General features: G+C 44.2%; 1 protein-coding gene across 2 annotated transcripts in view; it reads right to left on the bottom strand.

Annotated features, from left to right (window-relative positions):
• The window catches only part of PRKCB (protein kinase C beta), a 1,047,370-nt gene that overhangs the window by 472,188 nt on the left and 554,144 nt on the right, over nucleotides 1-21,038 (bottom strand). For both annotated transcript variants that reach the window (XM_085629465.1, XM_085629464.1), the window contains exons 6-7: nucleotides 6,199-6,355; nucleotides 4,365-4,499 (exon numbers count right to left, since the gene is read on the bottom strand). In XM_085629465.1, the coding sequence (XP_085485591.1) occupies nucleotides 4,365-4,499; nucleotides 6,199-6,355 (292 nt within the window). The remainder of the gene's footprint in view (nucleotides 1-4,364; nucleotides 4,500-6,198; nucleotides 6,356-21,038) is intronic.

The following is a 21,038-nucleotide window of genomic DNA, read 5'->3' as shown; positions in this document are numbered from 1 at the left end:
GATGTTTTCCATACAACTGATGCGGTGTTCAACAAGGCCTTCCTTCGAACTCCCAGCATACGCACTCATGGGCTTACTTGACGGACAGATGTATTGCTTCTTCTTACTTCTTACAGAGGGTACAGTAGATGCTTCAGCACTTGTGGGTGGCTAGTAGGCCCTCCCCACTCTCTGGGGGAATATTCAGGTCTTGGATCTCAGTGAATGGTTAAATAAGGAGTGGGATGTTCTGGGAGTGCAGAAATGGCACTGTTTCTAGAGTGTAAACTAGAGGCTTTCAAGAGTATTTAAGAACCCTTTCTAGGACACATGGCTGATGAATTTAGGAACTTACTTGCTCATGATACCTGGGAGTCTTGTGGGCCATACCACAGAAGCATTTGTATCTGCCAAAAGGCAAGAGAGGGGAGTAAGTGGAAGGGGAGGACGAGTCTGATGATCGTACAAAAGTGAGTCTCTGTGGAAGCAGATTTTTTTTTTATCTAGCTACTCTATGTGGTTGGAATTATCTCTTTGGGTAACTATTTTTGGAATGTTACCTGGTTAGGGGTTATATCAATTTGCCTACCCCTGGCTAGACACGCATATGTGTCTTAAACTGAAAAAAAATACTTAATCGTATAACAAGTTCCTTTTATTTACCACAGAATTTCTTTTTATTATCCATCTTCCCTCATTACCATATTCTTTCCCTGTTTCTCAAACTTTCTCCTGCTAACTTTTCCTTGTCTTATCATATCCATCTTCTGTCATCCACAGACCACCCAATAACATGTCCCTCTCCTGTCGCCCAAATCACATCACTGTCACTAGGCCCTCCTCTTGATACCCCTTCTTCCTCTTGATACCCATGTTTCACCTCTCACCACAGCCTTATATTATCGTCTGCATCCAATATTGATGCCCTACCCTTTTCCTGGCACTCCATCTTTCAAGCAATACTTCATATTTATTGGGATACTTCATCTTCTGTTGTTGATCCTTCTCTTAATATCAAATTCTTCTCCTGTCATCTAAACCAATGGTTCTTAACCTTTACACGTCTGAGGAACCCCACTGAATCCTTACCGGACTCCAGGGACCTCTGCTGAGTCATTATTGGAAGCTAGGGACACCCAGTCTAAGCATTTTCTATGATTTGAACCTCAAAACAATACACAAAAATAGAAAAACTAGTACACACCATACAAATGCTCAAATACTAATATATTTTGTTTAATTCACAATCAAATTTAGAAAGTTTTCAATTTTTCAATTTTGTTTCTCTATTTGTATATACTTTATGAACTTTCATTTATTAATTTTAAAATTACTTAATTTTGTAAAATATTCGCGGACCCCCTGAGAAGGTGTCACAGACCCCCAAGGGTCCTCAGACCACAGGTTAAAAACCATTGATTTACGGTGATTTGTCACCACATCTGTTACTCCATGGTTCTCCGGATGCCCCATCCTGTCACCGACAATATTCTGTCACATCATCTTTTTTTGCTGATCCTTCTCCTAATTCCCTAGCCTTCTCCTGATCCCTCACCCTTCTACTGTCACCCACACCATTCTGTGATTGAATCCTTCTCCTGATACCCCATCCTTCTTCCGATACCCTTCTTTCTCCTAATGCCTATAGATTTCTACCACCGGGTCCTTCTCCTGATCCTTCATCCTTCTCCTCACATCACGTCCTTCTCCTGTCACCCTCACCATGCTGTCACTGCATCCTTTTCCTGATACCCCATCCTTCTCACAATACCACATCCTTCTGCTGATCCCTCATCCTTCCCTTCATACCCAATCCTTCTCCTGATACCCCATCCTTCTCCTGATACCCCAATCCTTCTCCTGGTACCCCATCCTTCTCCTGGTACCCCATCCTTATCCCGAGACCACATCCTTCTCCTAATGCCCCATCCTTCTTCTGATCCCTCATCCTTCTCCTGATACCCCATCCTTCCCCTGATACCACATCCTTCTTCTGATCCCTCATCCTTCACCTGATCCCTCATCCTTCACCTGATCCCTCATCCTTCACCTGATCCCTCATACTTCTCCTGATCCCTCATCCTTCTCCTGATCCCTCATCCTTCTCCTGATCCCTCATCCTTCTCCTGATCCCTCATCCTTCTCCTGATCCCTCATCCTTCTCATGATACCCCATCCTTCTCCTGACCCCTCATCCATCTCCTCACACCCCATTCTTCCATTCTTCTCCTGTCACCCTTAACGTGCTGTCACTGCATCCTTCTCTTCACACCCCATCCTTCTCCTGATACCTCATCCTTTCCCTGATACCCTTCTTTCTCCTGATGCCTATACATTTCTACCACTGGTTCCTTCTTCCGATCCCTCGTCCATCTCCTCACACCCCATCCTTCTCCTGTCACCCTCACTGTGCTGTCACAGCATCCTTCTCCTGATCCCTCATCCTTCTTCTGATCCCTCCTTCTTCTCCTGATCCCTCATCCTCCCATGTCACCTAACCCGCACAAATATGCCTCCTTATCCCGCAGTCTTTTTGTCCGCAGGGAATCACAACACGGTTGTTACAACGACCGCATTGTGATTACGCATACCATTACTCCGCAAGTCGTAACAACAACTTGCGGAGGGGGGGCGCTGGATGTTGGAATAGTATAATTTACTATTCCAACTCCAGTCTGTGCGGACAGTAGGGAAGGTGTTGGATTTTAAATCCAACACCTTGCCCCCCTCCGCAAGTCATTGTTCCGACTTGCGGAGTAATTGTAAGCGGAATCACAACGCGGTCGTTGTAACGACTGCGTTGTGATTCCCTGCGTACAAATATTTTTTTGTTATAAACGTTGTTTACCAACCCGCACTGTCACTGCATCCATCTTCTTATATGCCATCCTTCTCCTGATACCCTTTTTTCACCTGCTGCTTACACCTTTCTATCACCGCATCCTTCTCCTGATCCCTCACCCTTCTTCTGATCCCTCCTTCTTCTCCTGATCCCTCATCCTCCCATGTCACCTAACCCGCACAAATATGCCTCCTTATCCCGCAGTCTTTTTGTCCGCAGGGAATCACAACACGGTTGTTACAACGACCGCATTGTGATTACGCATACCATTACTCCGCAAGTCGTAACAACAACTTGCGGAGGGGGGGCGCTGGATGTTGGAATAGTATAATTTACTATTCCAACTCCAGTCTGTGCGGACAGTAGGGAAGGTGTTGGATTTTAAATCCAACACCTTGCCCCCCTCCGCAAGTCATTGTTCCGACTTGCGGAGTAATTGTAAGCGGAATCACAACGCGGTCGTTGTAACGACTGCGTTGTGATTCCCTGCGTACAATTTTTTTTTGTTATAAACGTTGTTTACCAACCCGCACTGTCACTGCATCCATCTTCTTATATGCCATCCTTCTCCTGATACCCTTTTTTCACCTGCTGCTTACACCTTTCTATCACCGCATCCTTCTCCTGATCCCTCACCCTTCTCCTGTCACCCTCACCATGCCTTCACTGCATCCTTCTCCTGATACCCCATTCTTTTCCTGATACCCCATCCTTCTACTGATAACCCATCCTTCTATTGATCCCTCTTCCTTCTCCATATCCCCATCCTTCTACTGCTCCCTCTTCCTTCCCCCTCAAACCCCATCCTTCTCCTGATCCCTCTTCCTTCTCCTGATACCCCATCCTTCTCCTGATAGCCCATCCTTCTCCTGATACCCCATCCTCTACTGATTCCTCATCCTTCTCCTCAAACCCCATCCATCTCCTGTCACCCTCACCATGCTGTCACTGCATTGTTCTCCTGATACCCTATTCTTCTCCCGATCCTCTATCCTTCTCCTGATCCTTCTCCTGATACCACATCCTTATCCTTATACCCCATCCTTACCCCGATACTCCATCCTTCTCCTGTTCCCTCATCCCTCTCCTGATACCCCATCCTTCCCATGATACCCCATCCTTCTCGTGATCCCTCATCCTTCTCCTAATACCCCATCCTTCTCCTGATCCCTCATCCTTCTCCTGATACCCCATCCTTCTCCTGATACCCCATCCTTCTCCTGATACCCCATCCTTCTACTGCTCCCTCTTGCTTCCCCTCAAACCCCATCCTTCACCTGCCACCCTCACCATCATGTCACTGCATCCTTCTCCTGATACCCAATCCTTCTCTTGTTACCCTCACTGTGATGTCACTGCATCCTTCTCCTGATACTTCATCCTTCTCCTGTCACTTCATCCTCCTAATCCCTCTTCCCTCTCTCCTTGTTGCATTGTCTTCATGTTAACCCTCACACCGCCTGCCACCAAGTCTAAGGCTTGTTCTGTGATGCCTGGCCTCGCTCCTAGCAGGCCCTCCTGAGGAGGTGGACACCCTCCTTACCATCCATCCACACCCGCCTTCAGCAGCTCCGAGATGCCAAACGACAGAGAGCCCATGAAGTCATTGCGACTGGTCAGGTCCCAGTCCCAGATCTCCACCGACAGCCTCCGGTCCTTGTCGCTCTCTTTCAGTTTACTGATGGGGAGAGAGAGAAGAGACAGGGAGTGAGTGACAGGGTGTATCTGGGAGCAAGCATCAGCAGATATTATTAGGAGTAAATAAAAATAGGCATGCTTACTCTGAGGCAGAACCTAAAATACAGATTTTATTCTCCATTTGGATTTTATTATCTTCTGAAGTCATTCAAAGTATTCCAAGTTTTCTTACTCTAACATTTCACGGATATCATGATCAGTAGGACAACACAGCGAGTTGAACGCTCACCATTGAAACATGCAGTGATAAGCAGCTCATAACATTAATTCACACGAAGGCCAACTCCTCCTTTTATACTTCAGTCCGAGTAAAGTGAGTACCTTTACATTGGGTACAGCCTGCTAGTAAAGCCTGTTAACTACAGCACTTAGAAATGGTAGCCATGAGGCAGGAAGCACTACTTAAAATAAATTATCTTCATAAACCTCGATGAGCTGCAGCACAGACATTTGGGAAGGAACAGTCTAATGCCTTCTTCCGATCACGTTAATAAACAGCACTTCATTATAAAAAGGTTATTGAAGCTAAAGCCCCAGATGGAATGGTTGTTAGTACTTTACAATAAGTTGCTTATACCTTAGTTATTAAAACTGATAGCTATCAAGGGAAGATACATTAGGTAAAAAATAAGAACCTCAAATGATCCATGGCAAAGGAGGTACACAGCGTAAAATTACACAAATTACAAATGGCAGAGGGTTATGACAAAAGATGTTAGAATGGTAAAAATGCAGACAGGGTAAAAAGCAGTAGATATTTGTGTTATAAAGATATGTGAAGAAAACTCTGCAATTAATTAAAGACAAGGAAGGTAAAGGAAAAAAAGTTGAAGTGCAATTAATTTCTGGAATTGTTTCCCCAGAAGCCCTTCTTCAGGGGATTATCATTTCATGTCCTTTTAAAAGGCGAGAACAGCTCAAAACAGCCACCAGAGCAGTGCAAGGTCTTTACTTGTTCCTAGTCAGGGGAATATTAACCACCTGAAGAAGGACTCCTGGGGACACGAGGCTGAAACGCATTGGGGATTTAAATCCTTATTACACCAGAAGTATAAATCAATGAAAGTTTGGATGCATCAAGCCTATATTTAATGGAAATGACTGTGAATAACATTTACAATAAAATACAAAATTAATTGTAGACAATGAATGCTTCAATAAAGGTTAAGAACAGTGAACACGGCGTGAAAAATAGAAGTTGGAGGACACTAGTGAAGTAGCACAACCAGAGAGCACACTATCCCTCAGAAGGGGAGGTGCATGCTCTAAGACACATAATACCCTGGAATCTGTAGGTGACACCTAAGGTAAGCACACAAGAAATTCAAGCATTATACCAAGAGATTTTAATTCCTAAAACAGTAATTAAAGCAGCAAGTGCTAAGGCCTCCATGTTTGTTTATACTGATCTGAATGCCCCACTTTCACTGTACTGCATACCCCCACTGTCCAAGAGCTGCATGGCACAGTGTCAGTGTGCTACATACCACAGTGTCATTGAGCGGCATACCACAATGTCACTGAACAGCATGCTCTGTGACCCACAGAACGTCATGCCCCACTGCCCGTGAACTGCACGCCCCCGCAAGCAGTGAGCTGCACGCCCCCAAAGCCATGGACCTCAGTGACCCACCGCCACTGGACAGTGTGACCAGCCAGTACTTAGCTGTGCTACTCACAATTTAAATGTCTCATTCCAGGATGGATTCAAGTTGCATTTGATGGTTTTTGTCTTCTGTTTGCTCTCCCCCTTAGGATCCGGGATGAGCTTCAGTTTCACGTATGGATCTGACGAACCATTGGGGTCCATGGGAACCAGATTTTTACCATCCCCAACTGTAAGAAAAAAAATGAATAAGACCAGGCCATACACACAGGAGGGAGTAGCAGGGAAAGGAGAGAGTGGAAGAAGGACAATGTATGTTTGGAGCAATGAAATAAAGGTGGCCCTGCAAAGCACATAGAGGGAAGAAGTTACTTACCTGGAACTATAGATTTTCAGACCTTGTGGAACAGCAAAATTCATGACAGAGAGCGGGAATGGAGGCAGCATGGAGGATATTCCAGAATGGACTTCGAAGAACTAGTTAGCCAAGATGTAATACAAATATATCGCTCTCAGAATCTAGTTGGATATAAATAGTGTGCCCCAAACATTGGACATAAAAATATTAACCTATTTGAGTTATTAACAGAAAATGTACACCCTATAGGACGATATTTTTCTTAGAGATATTTAGAACAAGAAAGTTCTTAAATTTAACGCATACAAAGGATTTATAGGGAGATGCCTAACCAGAAGCGTATAACTCTCTCAAACACATGAAACTCACACACCTAGTATCCAAAAAAAAGGAGAGGACAGCAGAAAAAGCCAGTATCTCCAGGGGAGAGCGCGCTTCTTTAAGGACGAGATCCCTCACTCACTCAAAGGTGAGGAGCAGAGGTGTTTTTTATCAGATGAGCAAATATTAGTAGAGAGTGAGATGCAGAGTGCAGAAAAGGGCTAAAGATAGAGATAAAACTACCTCTATACACAGAAGGGGTATATTTGTTGTCAATCCCCCCGTCCTCTCTTGGCTTTAACCCTATCCTGGAGGGTACCCGAATAAATTCAGCTCAGCCCTACTGGATGTGGTTTTATCTCTATCCTTAGCTCTTTTCTGCACTCAGCCCATCACTCTCTACCAACATCTGCTCAATGATAAAAAGAAAAACATCTCTGCTCCTCCCCATCGGCGAGTCCGAGCAAACGCCGAGTACCATGCGATCCTGGTGTGAGGAGGGAGCCCAATGATGAAGCATGTCACCTTTGGGTGAGTGAGGGTTCTTGTCCCTAAAGAAGCGCTCTTCCCTGGAGATAGTGACTTTCATGCTGTCCTTTCCTTTTTCTCTTTGAATACCAGACATACTCTGTGTGAGGAACATGAAAGTTATGCCAGAGGATATTTGTGTACACAATATTCTGACATCCATCCTCTGCCAAATGTGACAATTGTCCATCATCTGTGGCGTCTGGTGGCAGACACAAGTGCCTGTGCAGAGGCTTAAACATCATAAAAAGTGCAATAGCTTTGACCAAGGCAGTGGCTATTGCTTTAAAATTTGCTGAATGGGCCATGGTCTTTGGATGGACAGATGCTGAGCCATTTTTACAAAATGATTAAATCCAGAAGCCATCAAGAGAATCCCTCACTGGTACACATAGCATGTCTGCTTTCTCCATAGTAATCCACAAGTTGGCACAACATCCTAATAGACTTGCATCTTTCTAACTAGAAGGTCCATTGAAGTCTATTAACCAAACAAACCAGACACCCAAGGTACATCTCTGGAATAGCAAGCAACAAGACAGCCCCAGGCTAGGATGGCCAGAAAGGTCCCAGAGATAGACAAGATTTAAGAGCTTGCCCCAGTTCCTCAAATATGTATAAAGGATACTCAGACAATATATGATTTTAACTGCCCATCATGGGATATGTAATAGCCTGTGCAAAAACCTCCTTAAAGGCGAGTCGTTTAAGCCACACGCTGCTGTGTTCTGACTACCTGAAACAAATTCCATGAGTGAATCGAAGTACAGGAAAATATGTTCAGAAATGTACTTAACATGTATAGACTAAACAAACCTAGCTAAGGGCCCGGACCGTAGTGCTACATTAGTTACTACTAGGCGCAGTCCTGGCTGATTCTTCTGTTAGGGTTTACTTCTAGATCAGTACGCTGCAAATTAGGATCGTTGTTTCAATTCTTGTCTTCTCATCCTTGTTTATTTCAGTGCTTCAATGCAGCGGTCATGGTTCATTTTGGATCACCTCGGCTATCAGTTCTTCACGGAATGTGCTTGTTGAAGAAATGGTGCTTCAGTGGGTGTCATTACAGGACTTCCTTCTGTCCTTGTCTCCCTTCCTGCATGATTCAACCCTCTCTTGTGCTGAAACTCTTGTGCTAGCTCCTTAAGAATACCCAGAAATGGCCGTAAATTAACTGTCAGCAACTGATGCCCTGGACAAATCATACAGTCAATGCCATGAAATATATGTTTCCATTGAGATATTCATTTTATTTTTTACTTGAATTTGGTGCCCCAGTTAACTTGTCTTCTGGATAGCTTGTCTATGCCTGTGGCAATGATAGTATTGTCTAGTGTCCAAGGTGTTGTTTTAGCACAGTTTTCTGTGGATGTGCATTTTTGTCATCCATTCGGGTGGTTACTCTCCTTTGGATAAGGTTTTTAGCTCGTATTGCGGAGATTTTCTGGAGCAAATCCAGCGCACCCAGTTTTGCCACTAGTTTGGATGTTTTCAATTTAATTTTTCAGAGTAACACCATATTGCATCTCATATGTGGGAGCTCATTATGATCACTCAGATACCATTCCTCAGTCTGTGCTTTGCGTTTTTGGCATTTATCTCACAATCCTACTTTTTAGTAGTGTGGGATTTGTTTCCTTTGCCAGCTGGCTCCCTTCTTTCCCTAGCCCTATGGGCACCTCTTTTTCCATGATCCTTTTGCTGTACTCCGCAACCTTGTCTATCTATTTTGGTGTTCTTCTCGTGCTTGACAGTCGACTGCCACAAGTAGCTCCTTTTTTAGGTCTCAGTTTGACAGCTGTCAAAGAGACATGTTGTATATACTTTGTAGACTTCAGCCCGCCCACAGGTTTCCCATTTGTTGGCTCCATCGTGGCTCTCCTGTTCCTCCTCCCCATATCTCCATGGCATGCATTTGTCATGCCTCTTCCTGTGTTTATCCCTCCCGGAGAGCAGGGACCAAGTACAATATCAATCCCATCACCATTCTAGCATCTGTGTTAGGAACTATTTTTTTCTTTGTTGAAATTCACATGATCGGTCCTGTTTTCACTGCCCATGTAAACAGACCTGTAAATCTTGTTCTTATTTCGTCACATTTGCTGAGCATACAAAGACAGAGATCAAATGTCAGAAGCTGTTTTCAGAGGGTGCCTGTTCTGTGCCCCCACCCTCTCCCTAATCGCTGCTTGTTTTCCTTGCTGTTTATGTATGTTATTACATAACATTCAATAGAGCCATATATAGAATTACTTGGACAATATCAATCTCACACTAAAGGACATGCCTCTCTCATCAGGTATGTAACATTTAAAATCATCTTGTTCACAATTTATAAATTGTCACAAACACGCATGTTGTAAGTGGGAGGAATGTTGCGTGTGTGATATCCTCATTTATGCTGACATCCACTGATGGGAAAAGCATTTCTTCTCCTCGTGAATTTGATGTCAGAATTCCCATGTAATTAGCGGATTACTTAAGTGGTTACAATCCTACTACCGGGAGAAAGACTGGGAGAGCAGTAATACTGCCTCTATCTTATCATATGACACAATAGTCCCCAAAGCATGGGCTTCCCATCTAGTGAATAGACATGGGCTGGTTAAAAGGGGGAGGTCGATGTGCTGTGTGTTTATGGGACAATAAATACACCCTTAGCAGATGCTCGGCAGAGCTGGGGCCCTCCCGGTGTCTAAAACTCCCTGCCCCCCATCTCAGCCCTGTGGAGCCCTGTGCTAAATACACGAAACTGTGTTTGTTTGCCAACACGCTGCAAGCACTGTAGCATTTCTGTCTAATTAGTCACCTGACATGTTAGCAACAAAGTGCAACAAAGGTGGGGCAAGGGCCACTGTTCAATGTCTGCCCCTGGGGGGCGAGCTGTTAACTTTTATTAACTGGTTATGAGGTTTATAGCCATTTTCAGACCGAAACACTCTAGAACGTGATCTTTTTTGATAAACTGATTGAATACCCTACCGGAAAAATGGTACACATTATATACTTTCCACGCACCACAGAGGTTTCTTTTATAGATGGCATGATAATTGCCACTTAGATGCCAATATCAGTGGCACTTATTCAGATGGCAGCATCACAGATACATTTTAGATGGCGGTGTCACCACTTGTGTAACAAAGCAATGCTTTGTATAAATTTGAGTAAATCTTGGCATTTTCCATGTAAAGATAATTTAATCATATATACCACTACTTGGACAATATCAGTTTCATACTAGAGGGCATACCTCCGCGGTCCTTGGGCATTTAGCTTTCCACCTGCATTGCTGTCACACGCATGCAATGCTTGAGGAATAGAAAGTAAACAAACCAACCCAGTTGTAAAGTAAAAATACAACTTTAATTGCTACGTGTGTGTATTATATGGATTTTTCTTGCATGTGTTCAGCAGAGACCTTGTCATAAACCCATGTCACATAATTTCACTACACCCACCTCCACTCAACACCACATAATTCCACACCATACAATGGCATAGCAAACGATTCCAATCCAACCCACATAATTCCACTCCACACCACATACATCCACTCCATAACACATAGCTAAAAGACATGGACAACGCCTATAGCTCTGATTGCCAAGACCAATTGTTTTTGCCAATGCTTGTTCTTTATAGTTTGTGAGTTTGTCTCTGTAGAATTTGTTTCTTGTACTGAAGAGAGGAGATTGTCACCGACCACAGATAGCAGTGGTTTGCTTGGGGACAACCAGTGGATAACTTAAATTGCTCTGGCCTGTTGCTGTGGAACTCCACCCTCTCCCTGCAGATGCTCCAAACTACACAGGAAGCTGGTGCTGCTTCGGCCAAATCGCAAGGATCAGTCTAGGGCCACCGCAAATCCTTTTCCAAGGTGGGAAAGGCAATAACACCCCATTAAGCCAAAGGGGTCTAGAGGATGGGGCTACCCCAGGGAGAAAACAAATGGTGCTATTGTAAAGAGAGGCTGTTTTAAAATACCAATGCTAAAGGTAAATCCAAGAAAGACATTGATGAAACTTTTCCAGGAGTACATCAAGAAACCTGCAGCTGGCATAGCTTTCCAGGGGTACCTCTGAGATCTTTTAAACATTTTGTAAACTCCAGAAAGTCTAAAATCAGCAACTCAAGTGAAGTAGTAAACTGGAGAGTGCAGATTTACAATGTACACTGTTAATCATATCCTTTAAGTCGGCTTTTTTATAATCTGTATGTTTGCTTTGGTTAGTAGTTGCACGTCTATCACGCGCATTTATCTAGGAAAAGCCTTAGTTCTTGAGCCAAACAACGAAAGGCGAGCCAGGTATTTCTGACAGAAACCTGTAACCTTTTAGGAGGCAGTTTGTTAGCACCTTTTGGGAATTCATACATAGCTCACATCAAGACTGCCTTTCTCACAGAGCAGTATCTCAGTTTCCTACACCAACCACTAGAACATCTGGATAGGAAGACAAAACATCTAAAGATATGAAAAGAATGCCGGTCGAGTGAAGTGCATGGTACAGGAGACAGACAAACAGGAAATTGCTATCGAGGCGAAGGGTAGTTTTATTGCCTGGATCAGGACAGTTGTTCTCCAGAAGATAGTCTCACAAACGGAAGCAAATTCTCAAAACCCCATAGGAAGTGGAAGTAACATTACACACCCTATGACCCCAGATATCAACATAGGGTTGGCCACTTGTCCAACCCTTTGCTCACCACAGTCTCTATGTGCAGCTGAGGGTCAAAGGGAAAAGCAAGGGAGATCTGGATTAAGTGGCAGTAACAGCAGTGTGCAACTTACTTGGATCACATTTTGGATTGTAGCCTCAAATCTGTAAAACTGGCTTCAGTTTGGTCTCTTCGCAAACCAGTAAAATGGAACATAACCCTCGGCTCCTTGCTGTCAACCACGTTGGTCAACCAGTAAGTGCCACTCTATCAGACATTATTCCTTGCTTCAGTCGCCAAGCGTTTTCTATGCAAAAATCACACAGCTCGTGACCCAGTTGGATAAGCATTAATCAGGCACCCTATTCTGCAATGAGGCTAAAAGCCTGTTTAGGGCACTTTAGCAGTGGATGGACCAAAACATTTAAAGATAAAGCCAGACAAACCTGAACTTTCATAGTCGCAGAGAAATAGACCCCATTGGAATACGCATGTACGGCCCAGCTCCATCAGTCAGCTGTCAAGCCCCCAGGTTAGGGATCAACTTGACTCTTAGCAACCCTGGATCCCATTCACAAAGATACGTTTATGTTTGGAGCTCTCTGCTAGTGGAGATCTCCCCCTGCACATAGGCGGAGATTTCCTCAGGGATGGCCTTCACCATTTCCGTGCTCCAAATAGAGTTAAACGTATGAGTCTTCGTCCCCTCACATGAGGATGGAAAATCTATTACCGAATTTGCCACCTTAAAGTTACTAAAAGTAACTTTCTGGCTGTTTATAGTAATCTGTGCCACTGCAGCCGATACCTTCATCTCGAAAGTAAGAGGGTAAATGAATCAATTTTAGTAGAAATCTAAAAAGAAATCATATTTAACTAAAAATGTAAAAACAATCTTTCCAAATTCCGTTTCTCATAGGACTATCATACTTATAAGACTAAACACACAAGCTCATAAACGTTACCCCCTTGTTAACTATATATCTTTTTTTTACATCGATGTACTCAATGTATTACAAGCTTTGTTGCATGTTATGTTTTGTGCTTCTTCTTAAAGTTACCATTTGATTAAATGAAAATGTAACTCAATTCTTAGACAAATACATTATTTAAATTACATGAAACAAATATTTTATTTGCAAAATATTCTAGTATTGAACATATTTTAAAATGAAGGTATATAAAGTTTAATTTAATTTATTTACATGTGTTCCCTTTATATTGTTAGTGTAAGCGTTATTCACAGCCTCCATTAATTTCTATGGGAGGCGGTTGTAGTAAATGTGGTTGGTCATATTCAGTATCTGACTGACTCCAAAAACAAAGTTATGGATGGGATGCTTGAATTAATCTTAGCCATTGGCAATCACTCGGGCCGCAGCCCAGTTCATGGTTTTTCGCCCACCATGCCTCCTCAGTTCGGACCCAGCCATATACAAATCAGCCTTGACCCTGCTCCTCATGGGAACAGTCCAGCCCGAACTGCCAGGCCAGGTCCTCCGAGGAACCTAGGAGTCATAATAGACGAAAAGTTAACATTTGAATGGCAAATTAAGAAATTGGCCTCTACCTTTTGGGGTATATTGAAAATGATTAATAAAATCCGTCATTTTATTCCACTGGACTCCCTTAAAACTGTGGTTGTTGCTCTAGCCTTATCACGACTGGACTATGCCAATGCCCTTTATAAGGGTCTTTAAACACAGTTTTTAACTAGACTTCAAAGGCTGCAAAATGCTGCGGCTAGAATGATTTTGGACATTCCAAAGTATGAGTCAGTCTCCCTCAAACTGAAAGAACTTCACTGGCTACCTGTGGCCAAAAGAATCATCTTTAAGTCACAATGCCTTGCATTCAAGGCACTGCAAGGGAATGGATCACACTATTTCAAAACACACATAAAAAAATACATCCCATCCAGGAATCTGAGGTCCTCACAAGCACTCCTTCTATCAGTACCCAGATACAAGCAGGTGCGATGGGGGGGGCAGAAGTTTCTTCCTGGGAACAGTAAAAATTTGGAACAGCCTACCTATTTCATTAAAGAATAGCAACTCACTAATGACTTTTAGAGGTTTGCTTAAAACATAGCTATTTAAGAACTAATTATCTAAGTATCTGGTGTTCCAAGCAAAATTGTACAGAATCCTTATATGTCGCTCATAGCGCCAAGACGCCTCTGGGCATTCATGCGCTCTACAAGTCTATAAATCAAATCAAATCAATCCATAAACCGGAAACAAGCATCCTAGGACCGCTATCGCCCCAGTGATACCCGGCTGATGAGCCCATAAGAAGGGCGAAACTGGTCCTGGGTTGGTTGTGTTCCTGTTCAGGAAGGACTTGGATTGGCTGTTCGGGCTGGACTTGTCCCAATGGCGAGGTGCCAAGACTGATTTGCATATAGTTGGGTCCAAACTGAGGTGGTATGGTCTGTAAAATAATGATGGACTGGGATGCGTCCGAGGAATTACCAGTGGCTGAGATGAATTGAAGCTTTCCTTCCATCACTGTTTTGTATATTCATTGTGTCGCCCTAAGTGGGATGGGTATTTCCAGACGTGGATCCCGTGCACAATGGGTCACTGGAACCAAGCTATACTCGGCTGATGGGCCCATAGGAAGGGCAAAACCAGCCCTTGGTTGTTTGTGTTCCAGGGACGACCTGGCTTGGGACCACTGTTCCCACTGAGGAAGGTCCACGACTGATTTAGCTGGGTCCAAACTGAGGTGGCATGGTGCGTACAATAACGATGGGCTGGGATACCAGTGGGTGAGATTAATTCACGCATTCCATCCATCACTTTTTGTATACTTCAGTATGTTCTGATCTACTTCAAGACTAGGCAGGGACACGCTTAGGCCTACTTTGTAATTAGTGCTACAGAAGTAAAGGTAGATGTGTATTTGTGAATTGCTAGTGTCTTACTCATTTGTAGGTATTTTGTGTATTGTCATGTCCCTCCCAACACCACTCCTTTAATTTCCTTAGTCCCCACCTATTTCTTAGTAATTACTCTCCATCTTCATAACACTCCCCCTTGCCACTCCCATATTTACCACTAAAAGCTATACCTCCTTGTGCGGAGAACTCCACAGCTGTGGTAGAGTCGTCAAATAGACACAAAAGGAGAGAAGGAGGAAGAGCAGCTCTCTGGCCGGAGTCTTGTGAAATCCATTATGGAATGTGCAAAGTATTCCAAAATGCAATTTGCAAACATCCAGCCAGAGTAGTAATGCTTTACGCACTCCAAAATGGCTACTGTGACTAGTGGTTCGTATTCCCTCGACAGTGAGCTCCTGCTCCACCATACCAAAATCCATTAGGGAAATTCTTCCTTTACTCCCTAATGAGCAGCAGCCGTCGGTGTTATCATCCTACGTCACGTCCAGACTGGATTATTGCCCTTCACCGAGGCATATCTCAGACCGACGTGGCCAGATGCCAGTATATTCAGAATTACGCAGTGAGGCTGGTCTGTGACCGCAAGAAATTCTAACAAGCATCATCTGCAAGAAACATCTGTAATGTTGGCCCACTGACCAAAGAGTCAAGCTCATGCCTGGTACATCAAACATTCTATGAAAGACATACAAGGGTGGGAGGTCCAATGCACCGTGTCAGGTGAAGCGCTGTCGCCCTTGGTGATCAGTAAGATCACAAAGCCCATCTTGCCTGCACGTGCCAAGAATAAAAATAATTCACAGTGGGAGTCCATCATTCTGCTAAAAAGCAGCAAATTGAGCAATGACCTTCTCATGACCTTGAGACAAATATCTGTCTGTTCTTCAGAAACGTAGTGTTACCCTGTTGAATTATGGGACATTAAATGTAGTTATAGCTCGCTCTCATATGTTTGCTCTGTTTTAGAACCAAGGATCCATATAGGTGGTGCATGCGGTGGTTTATAAGTAAATTGTTCTGTCAATCAATCAATGAATCAATTAGTGTCATGGTTCCAAAAGAGCAAGCCAATGGTAGCGGCAGTTGGGTCTGGCTCCATCTAATTGACGCCCAGGGAATCACCGTCATTGAGTAAGTACCGTGACAAGGATTGAAGAGAGTTGGCATGGTCAAGCCCCAAACGTTTAGGTGCCGTGCTGAAGACCATGGCCGTGGAGCTCTCAGACAGCCTGTGATAGCGGCCCGTGACTTTCAATTTCCTTTGGAGAACTCAGTCGCTCCACACCAATAACCTCATCTCATGGAGAAATGCAGATTTTCCGGGCTCCATCTGAGCGAAAGACAAGCCTATCTGAGCACACATCTGCGGAACAGAAAGAGACTGCACTCAATCAGGGCGACGAATCACCGCCGCTACAGTAATATTGCACGCGGCAGAGGGAGAGACCGCTAAGAAGCTTTTCTCCATCTGAAATTAGTTTTAGAAATAAAATCTCCATTTATCGCTGATCTGGAAGCTGCAAAATCTACCAGTTAATAAACCAACCTGATTCCTTTTTTGGTGACAGAACTTTCTAAAATTTGATTTAAGAACATGCACACACACACACACACATCCACACAGACTACAAAGACACGTACATGCATACATCACACACACAGACACACACAAGTGTTGTAAGCAACCTAATCGATTGTTCACAAACACAAGCATGAGGGTTTAGCATTGCAACTCTGACGGCAAATGAGATTCGCAGGTCCGCATAACAGGTAGTCCGATCAACAAGAGAAAAAGGTACAAAAATAGAAATAATTTATTCTTTAAAAATTCATTTGCCATTCTTGAAAACTCCATAGGAAGGGAGTAAGCAACCATATACAGGGAGTTTCTATGATTTGTGGGGCCCTGGGTAGAACAGAAACATGCAAGGCCCCTTTGTTTGCATAAGATTTAATATCACAGGAAGTGACATCAATTGACCATTACTTTTCTAGCATTGCTGAAGCACCTTTGAAGAAGCTACTTACCTAGTGCGGATATCACTAAAGTGTCTAAAATTATAAATAGTAATCATAATGAAATAGGTACATATATTTTAAAGCTCTATTAAGTGGAACTACATTACATTAATCAAACTGGGTAGGAACGCTAGGCATAGATCTCTCCAAAACCAGCTTGATTGCTTCGATGTTTCCAGATTAGTGCATGATTAAAATTCGCAGACAGATTATCCTAGAACTATACATTGGATCTTCAAGTGAGTCCCCAGCCCTCCCTTTATGCCAGTCAGGTTAGAAGATTAGGCAGTTTGTTTGCAGCAGGCATGGGGGATCAACACCAGTGGATCCATGGGCGATCGGGTGAGTGACCGGCAAGGGCTGCCGCAAATGACACAAAGCACAGATTGCAAAAGATAAGATGAGGAAACGACATGGATGTCATACACAGGTGGGGTGGCTAACACACTTGAAGAGGGAAGCACCAGAGGCTGCACATTGAGCACCTAAGCAAAGCAATTACTCTCAAACTCCATTTCAAAGAGATGCAAAGAGCTGAACTAAGTTAAAGATATAAAGAAGAGATGGCTAAAAAGGGACAACAATTTGTTGCTATTGAAAAAAAGCCAAAAGTTACAATGAGAGGCAGTTACTCTTGGCAGACAAATAATACATTTGAGTAAAACAACAAGAGAGACTTATTATAGTACACTCTATGCAGTTTATACCGATAAAGAAAGGAAATCTAGCAATGTGGACTACTTTCAAAAATTTAAGTCAAAAGTCCCTAATGTCTGAGAAGACACTTGTCAAACTGCAAAGGGTCCAGAACCATGGCGCTCAACTCATATTTAGGCCTAGGCGGTGAACTTCGCTCTGTTCGCGCAGTTTGCGGAGTTTCCTGCACTCCGCAAAGCTCGTGAAGTGGAGAAAACTCCGCTTTGCGATGTGCAGCAGAGTTCTTTCCCCGCTCGGGATCTCGAATGGTTTACCGTTCGCGAGCTCAAGCTGCCGCTTGGGTAGAATTTCTACCTGAGCGGCAGGAATACCAGCACAAACTGCAGTTCGCACTGTACTCTGCCACTTGCGGAACTTCGCGGAGTTCTTTTGTAACTTCGCGGAGTTCCGCGTAGCAAAACTATGCCCAGGCCTACTCATATTTAGCCTAAGTAATAATTAACTTGCGCCTGTCCTAAGGTACATGCATTTGATCTTGGTTAAAGAGATAATTAAATGCAAGACAAGTCACACAGGTCATGCTTCGGGCTACCAAACAAAACACTTTTGGTCTTTCCAACTTCCAATGCAAGATCGGCCTCCGTGAACTTACTGGTCACTAACTCACATAGGCTAAATTTTTGGCAGAACACTTCATGCACATTGATGCACTCTATGGAATGCAGTGCTTAATTTGAGCTGGTGGTTTCCGGTGCTCGGCACAGGCACTTAATTGTGAACACCAGCACTTCTGATGTTGTACCACATAGAGTCCGGAAAACCCTGAAACCCCGTTGTTGAGCTAAAATAACGAGTGTCGCATCACGCTTGAGGTTTTTATAACAATTTGGCTTTTTACTCGTAATTCTTATCTTTTAAAAAAAAATATTGACTGTGTTGAAATTATATGCCGATTCTGACCTGAATTTGAAACTGTTCCTTGTGCACTCGCCACTTTGAAGGGCTGGATCTTCATCTCTCTTCCTGGTGGATCCTGAGGCTGACAAACTAGAGATGCCATTTTTAGGCAGTGCGTGCTCTAGCTGTTCTGGGGGTTGGGCCTCAAACATGCACGCTGCGTGGACACGCCGCAGGCGCGCCAAATGTCGCGCCTAAGGCAAGCACATCTGCGCCCGTCAGCATCCCGGAAGCGACCAGCGCCAGCCATGCTGTTAATTTTGGGTCTTGTTCCACTGCCCCCGGCCTATTCTACAGCCGTACTGAGCTGCTCTCGCTCCGTCCACAACGCTATAAGTGGGCTAATCTGTGGGAGGTTTCAGATAATCTTACCATGACATGTGAGAGCTGTAGCTTCCGATTAGGCCCTAGACTTGCAGACACTTCCCTATCAGATATCTGCCCTCGGACCACCTCAAAGGGACATTGCATACAGGCAGCCTTGATTAATGCACGCTCGTTAGCTAGACACTCCCAGGATAGTTTTGATCTCCTTTCGGATGAGTCGCTTGATCTGCTATTTTTAACGGAGACTTGGTTGAATGAGTTCTCTAACCCAGTTATTGAACTGGCCATTCCAGGGGGGGTACAAAGTCTTCCGGGCGGATCGCAAAATGGGAAGAGGCGGTGGTATAGCGGTGGTGTTTAGAGAGGCATAGACTTTCCTTCACGGGGAGACTCTGGGAATTGGCGATGGGGAGGCGCTGGATTTTTCCATCACCATCTCACCTCAATTTACACTGGGCGGTACTCTGGTCTATAGGCCCCCGGGCCCAGCAGCAGCTTTCTTGAAGGCCCTAGATGAGGTCATTGTTCCCAGGGCCCTGCGCTTTTCTAATTTCTTACTTCTTGGGGACCTTAATATCCATCTGGACCGTGTGGAGGAGGGTGTAACCAGGGTGTTTGCTGACTCACTGAATCTCGCCCGGCTCTCCCAATGGGTCAGGTCCCCTACACATCGTGGTGGGCACATCTTAGACCCGGTTTGTTCTAATTTTCCTATATGTTTGAAAGAACCCCTTCAAGTAGCTTGGCCGGATCCTTTTTTGATCCTTTTTTCATGGACCTTTCAGAATTCCTCCCCCCCTCACAGTTGTCATTGCCAGGGCAGACCCTCGCCCAAAATTTATCCTACTGTTTACAGTAGGGTCCTGGCTGATACGAGGCTTTCCATTACTACGGATTTGGGAAGATCCCTTGAGAGCTTTACTATTTGGATCCTGCACGCAGTGGAACGTTTTTCCCCGCTCTCCATCAATAAGCGAGCAAGAGAATCTCCGTCTAAACCATGGTTCTCTAAACAGCTTAACGAGCAAAAACGGCATTGTAAAAAACTGGAACGCTGCTGGAGACTGGCCTACTGCTCACTGGCCAAAGAGACATTAAGGAAGGCACAGAAAGTTTATTACGCTTCCATTAGACAGGCTAAAAGCCGTTACTATGTGGAGCGCATATCTCTCTCTAAGAACAATGCTAAAGACATTTTCTCAATTGTGCAGAGCTTCTTAGCCCCAAGTTCTAAGTGTATCGCCTTTCCTAACTCGGACATCTGGTGCGAGAAATTGTCTAGCATCTTTATTGACAAGATACCGGTGATTCAGGCGAGTTTCGGGTCTTGTACCCTTACTCAGGTTGGGAACCCCCTCCCGATTATAGGCACAGTTAGCTCACCCTCACTACCTTCCCTAACGGCATGCTCTCCCATTGCCCCACAAGACTCACTTACAATTCTCAAATCATTGAAGTCCGGCTCCCCGTCTGACCCTTGTTTGGCCAGGCTGTTAGCCTCAGTTGCTGAGGTAGTAAATCCAGAGGTTAATACCCTCATTAATTTGTCCCTTCAGACGGCCACTATTCCTCTTGACTGGAAGCAGGCCAAACTGTTGCCTTTATTGAAAAAGCCATCTTTGGACCCTTCCACTCCAGCCAGCTATCACCCTATCTCCCTTCTTCCTGCTGTGGCAAAGGTGTGCGAGAAAGCAGTTAATAAACAGCTCTCTAATTTTGTTGAAACATCTGGCTTGCTTCATCCAGCTCAATCAGGGTTTAGGGCCACCTATAGTACAGAGACGGCTCTTGTTGAAATCTCAGAAAAAATTAGAGAGTGTTTGGACGTGGGTGGCAGAGCGGCTCTTATTCTAATAGATCTCTCTGCCCCCTTTGATACAGTGCCACACTCTCAGTTACTGACCCGTCTTCTGGACATAGGTGTGTCTGGACTAGCCTGGAATTGGTTAAAATCATCCTTAGAAGATAGATCACAGCAAGTATGGCTGCCTTTGTCTTTTTCGACTCTCACAAAGGTGACTACTGGAGTACCACAGGGCTCTACTTTGAGCCCTCTCCTCTTCAACATATACATCACGCCTTTGATCTATTTGGCGGAGGAGCTGGGAGCTAAGATCATCGCTTATGCGCATGATACCCAGCTCCTTACTTGGGGGAAAAATGATTTATCTCTGACCTGCGCTAG

Source organism: Triturus cristatus, chromosome 10 (genome assembly GCF_964204655.1).
Source record: "Triturus cristatus chromosome 10, aTriCri1.1, whole genome shotgun sequence".
In the NCBI taxonomy this organism is placed as follows: domain Eukaryota; kingdom Metazoa; phylum Chordata; class Amphibia; order Caudata; family Salamandridae; genus Triturus; species Triturus cristatus.
Note: the sequence above shows the minus strand (reverse complement) of the source record. Positions and strands in the feature narration are given on the sequence as shown.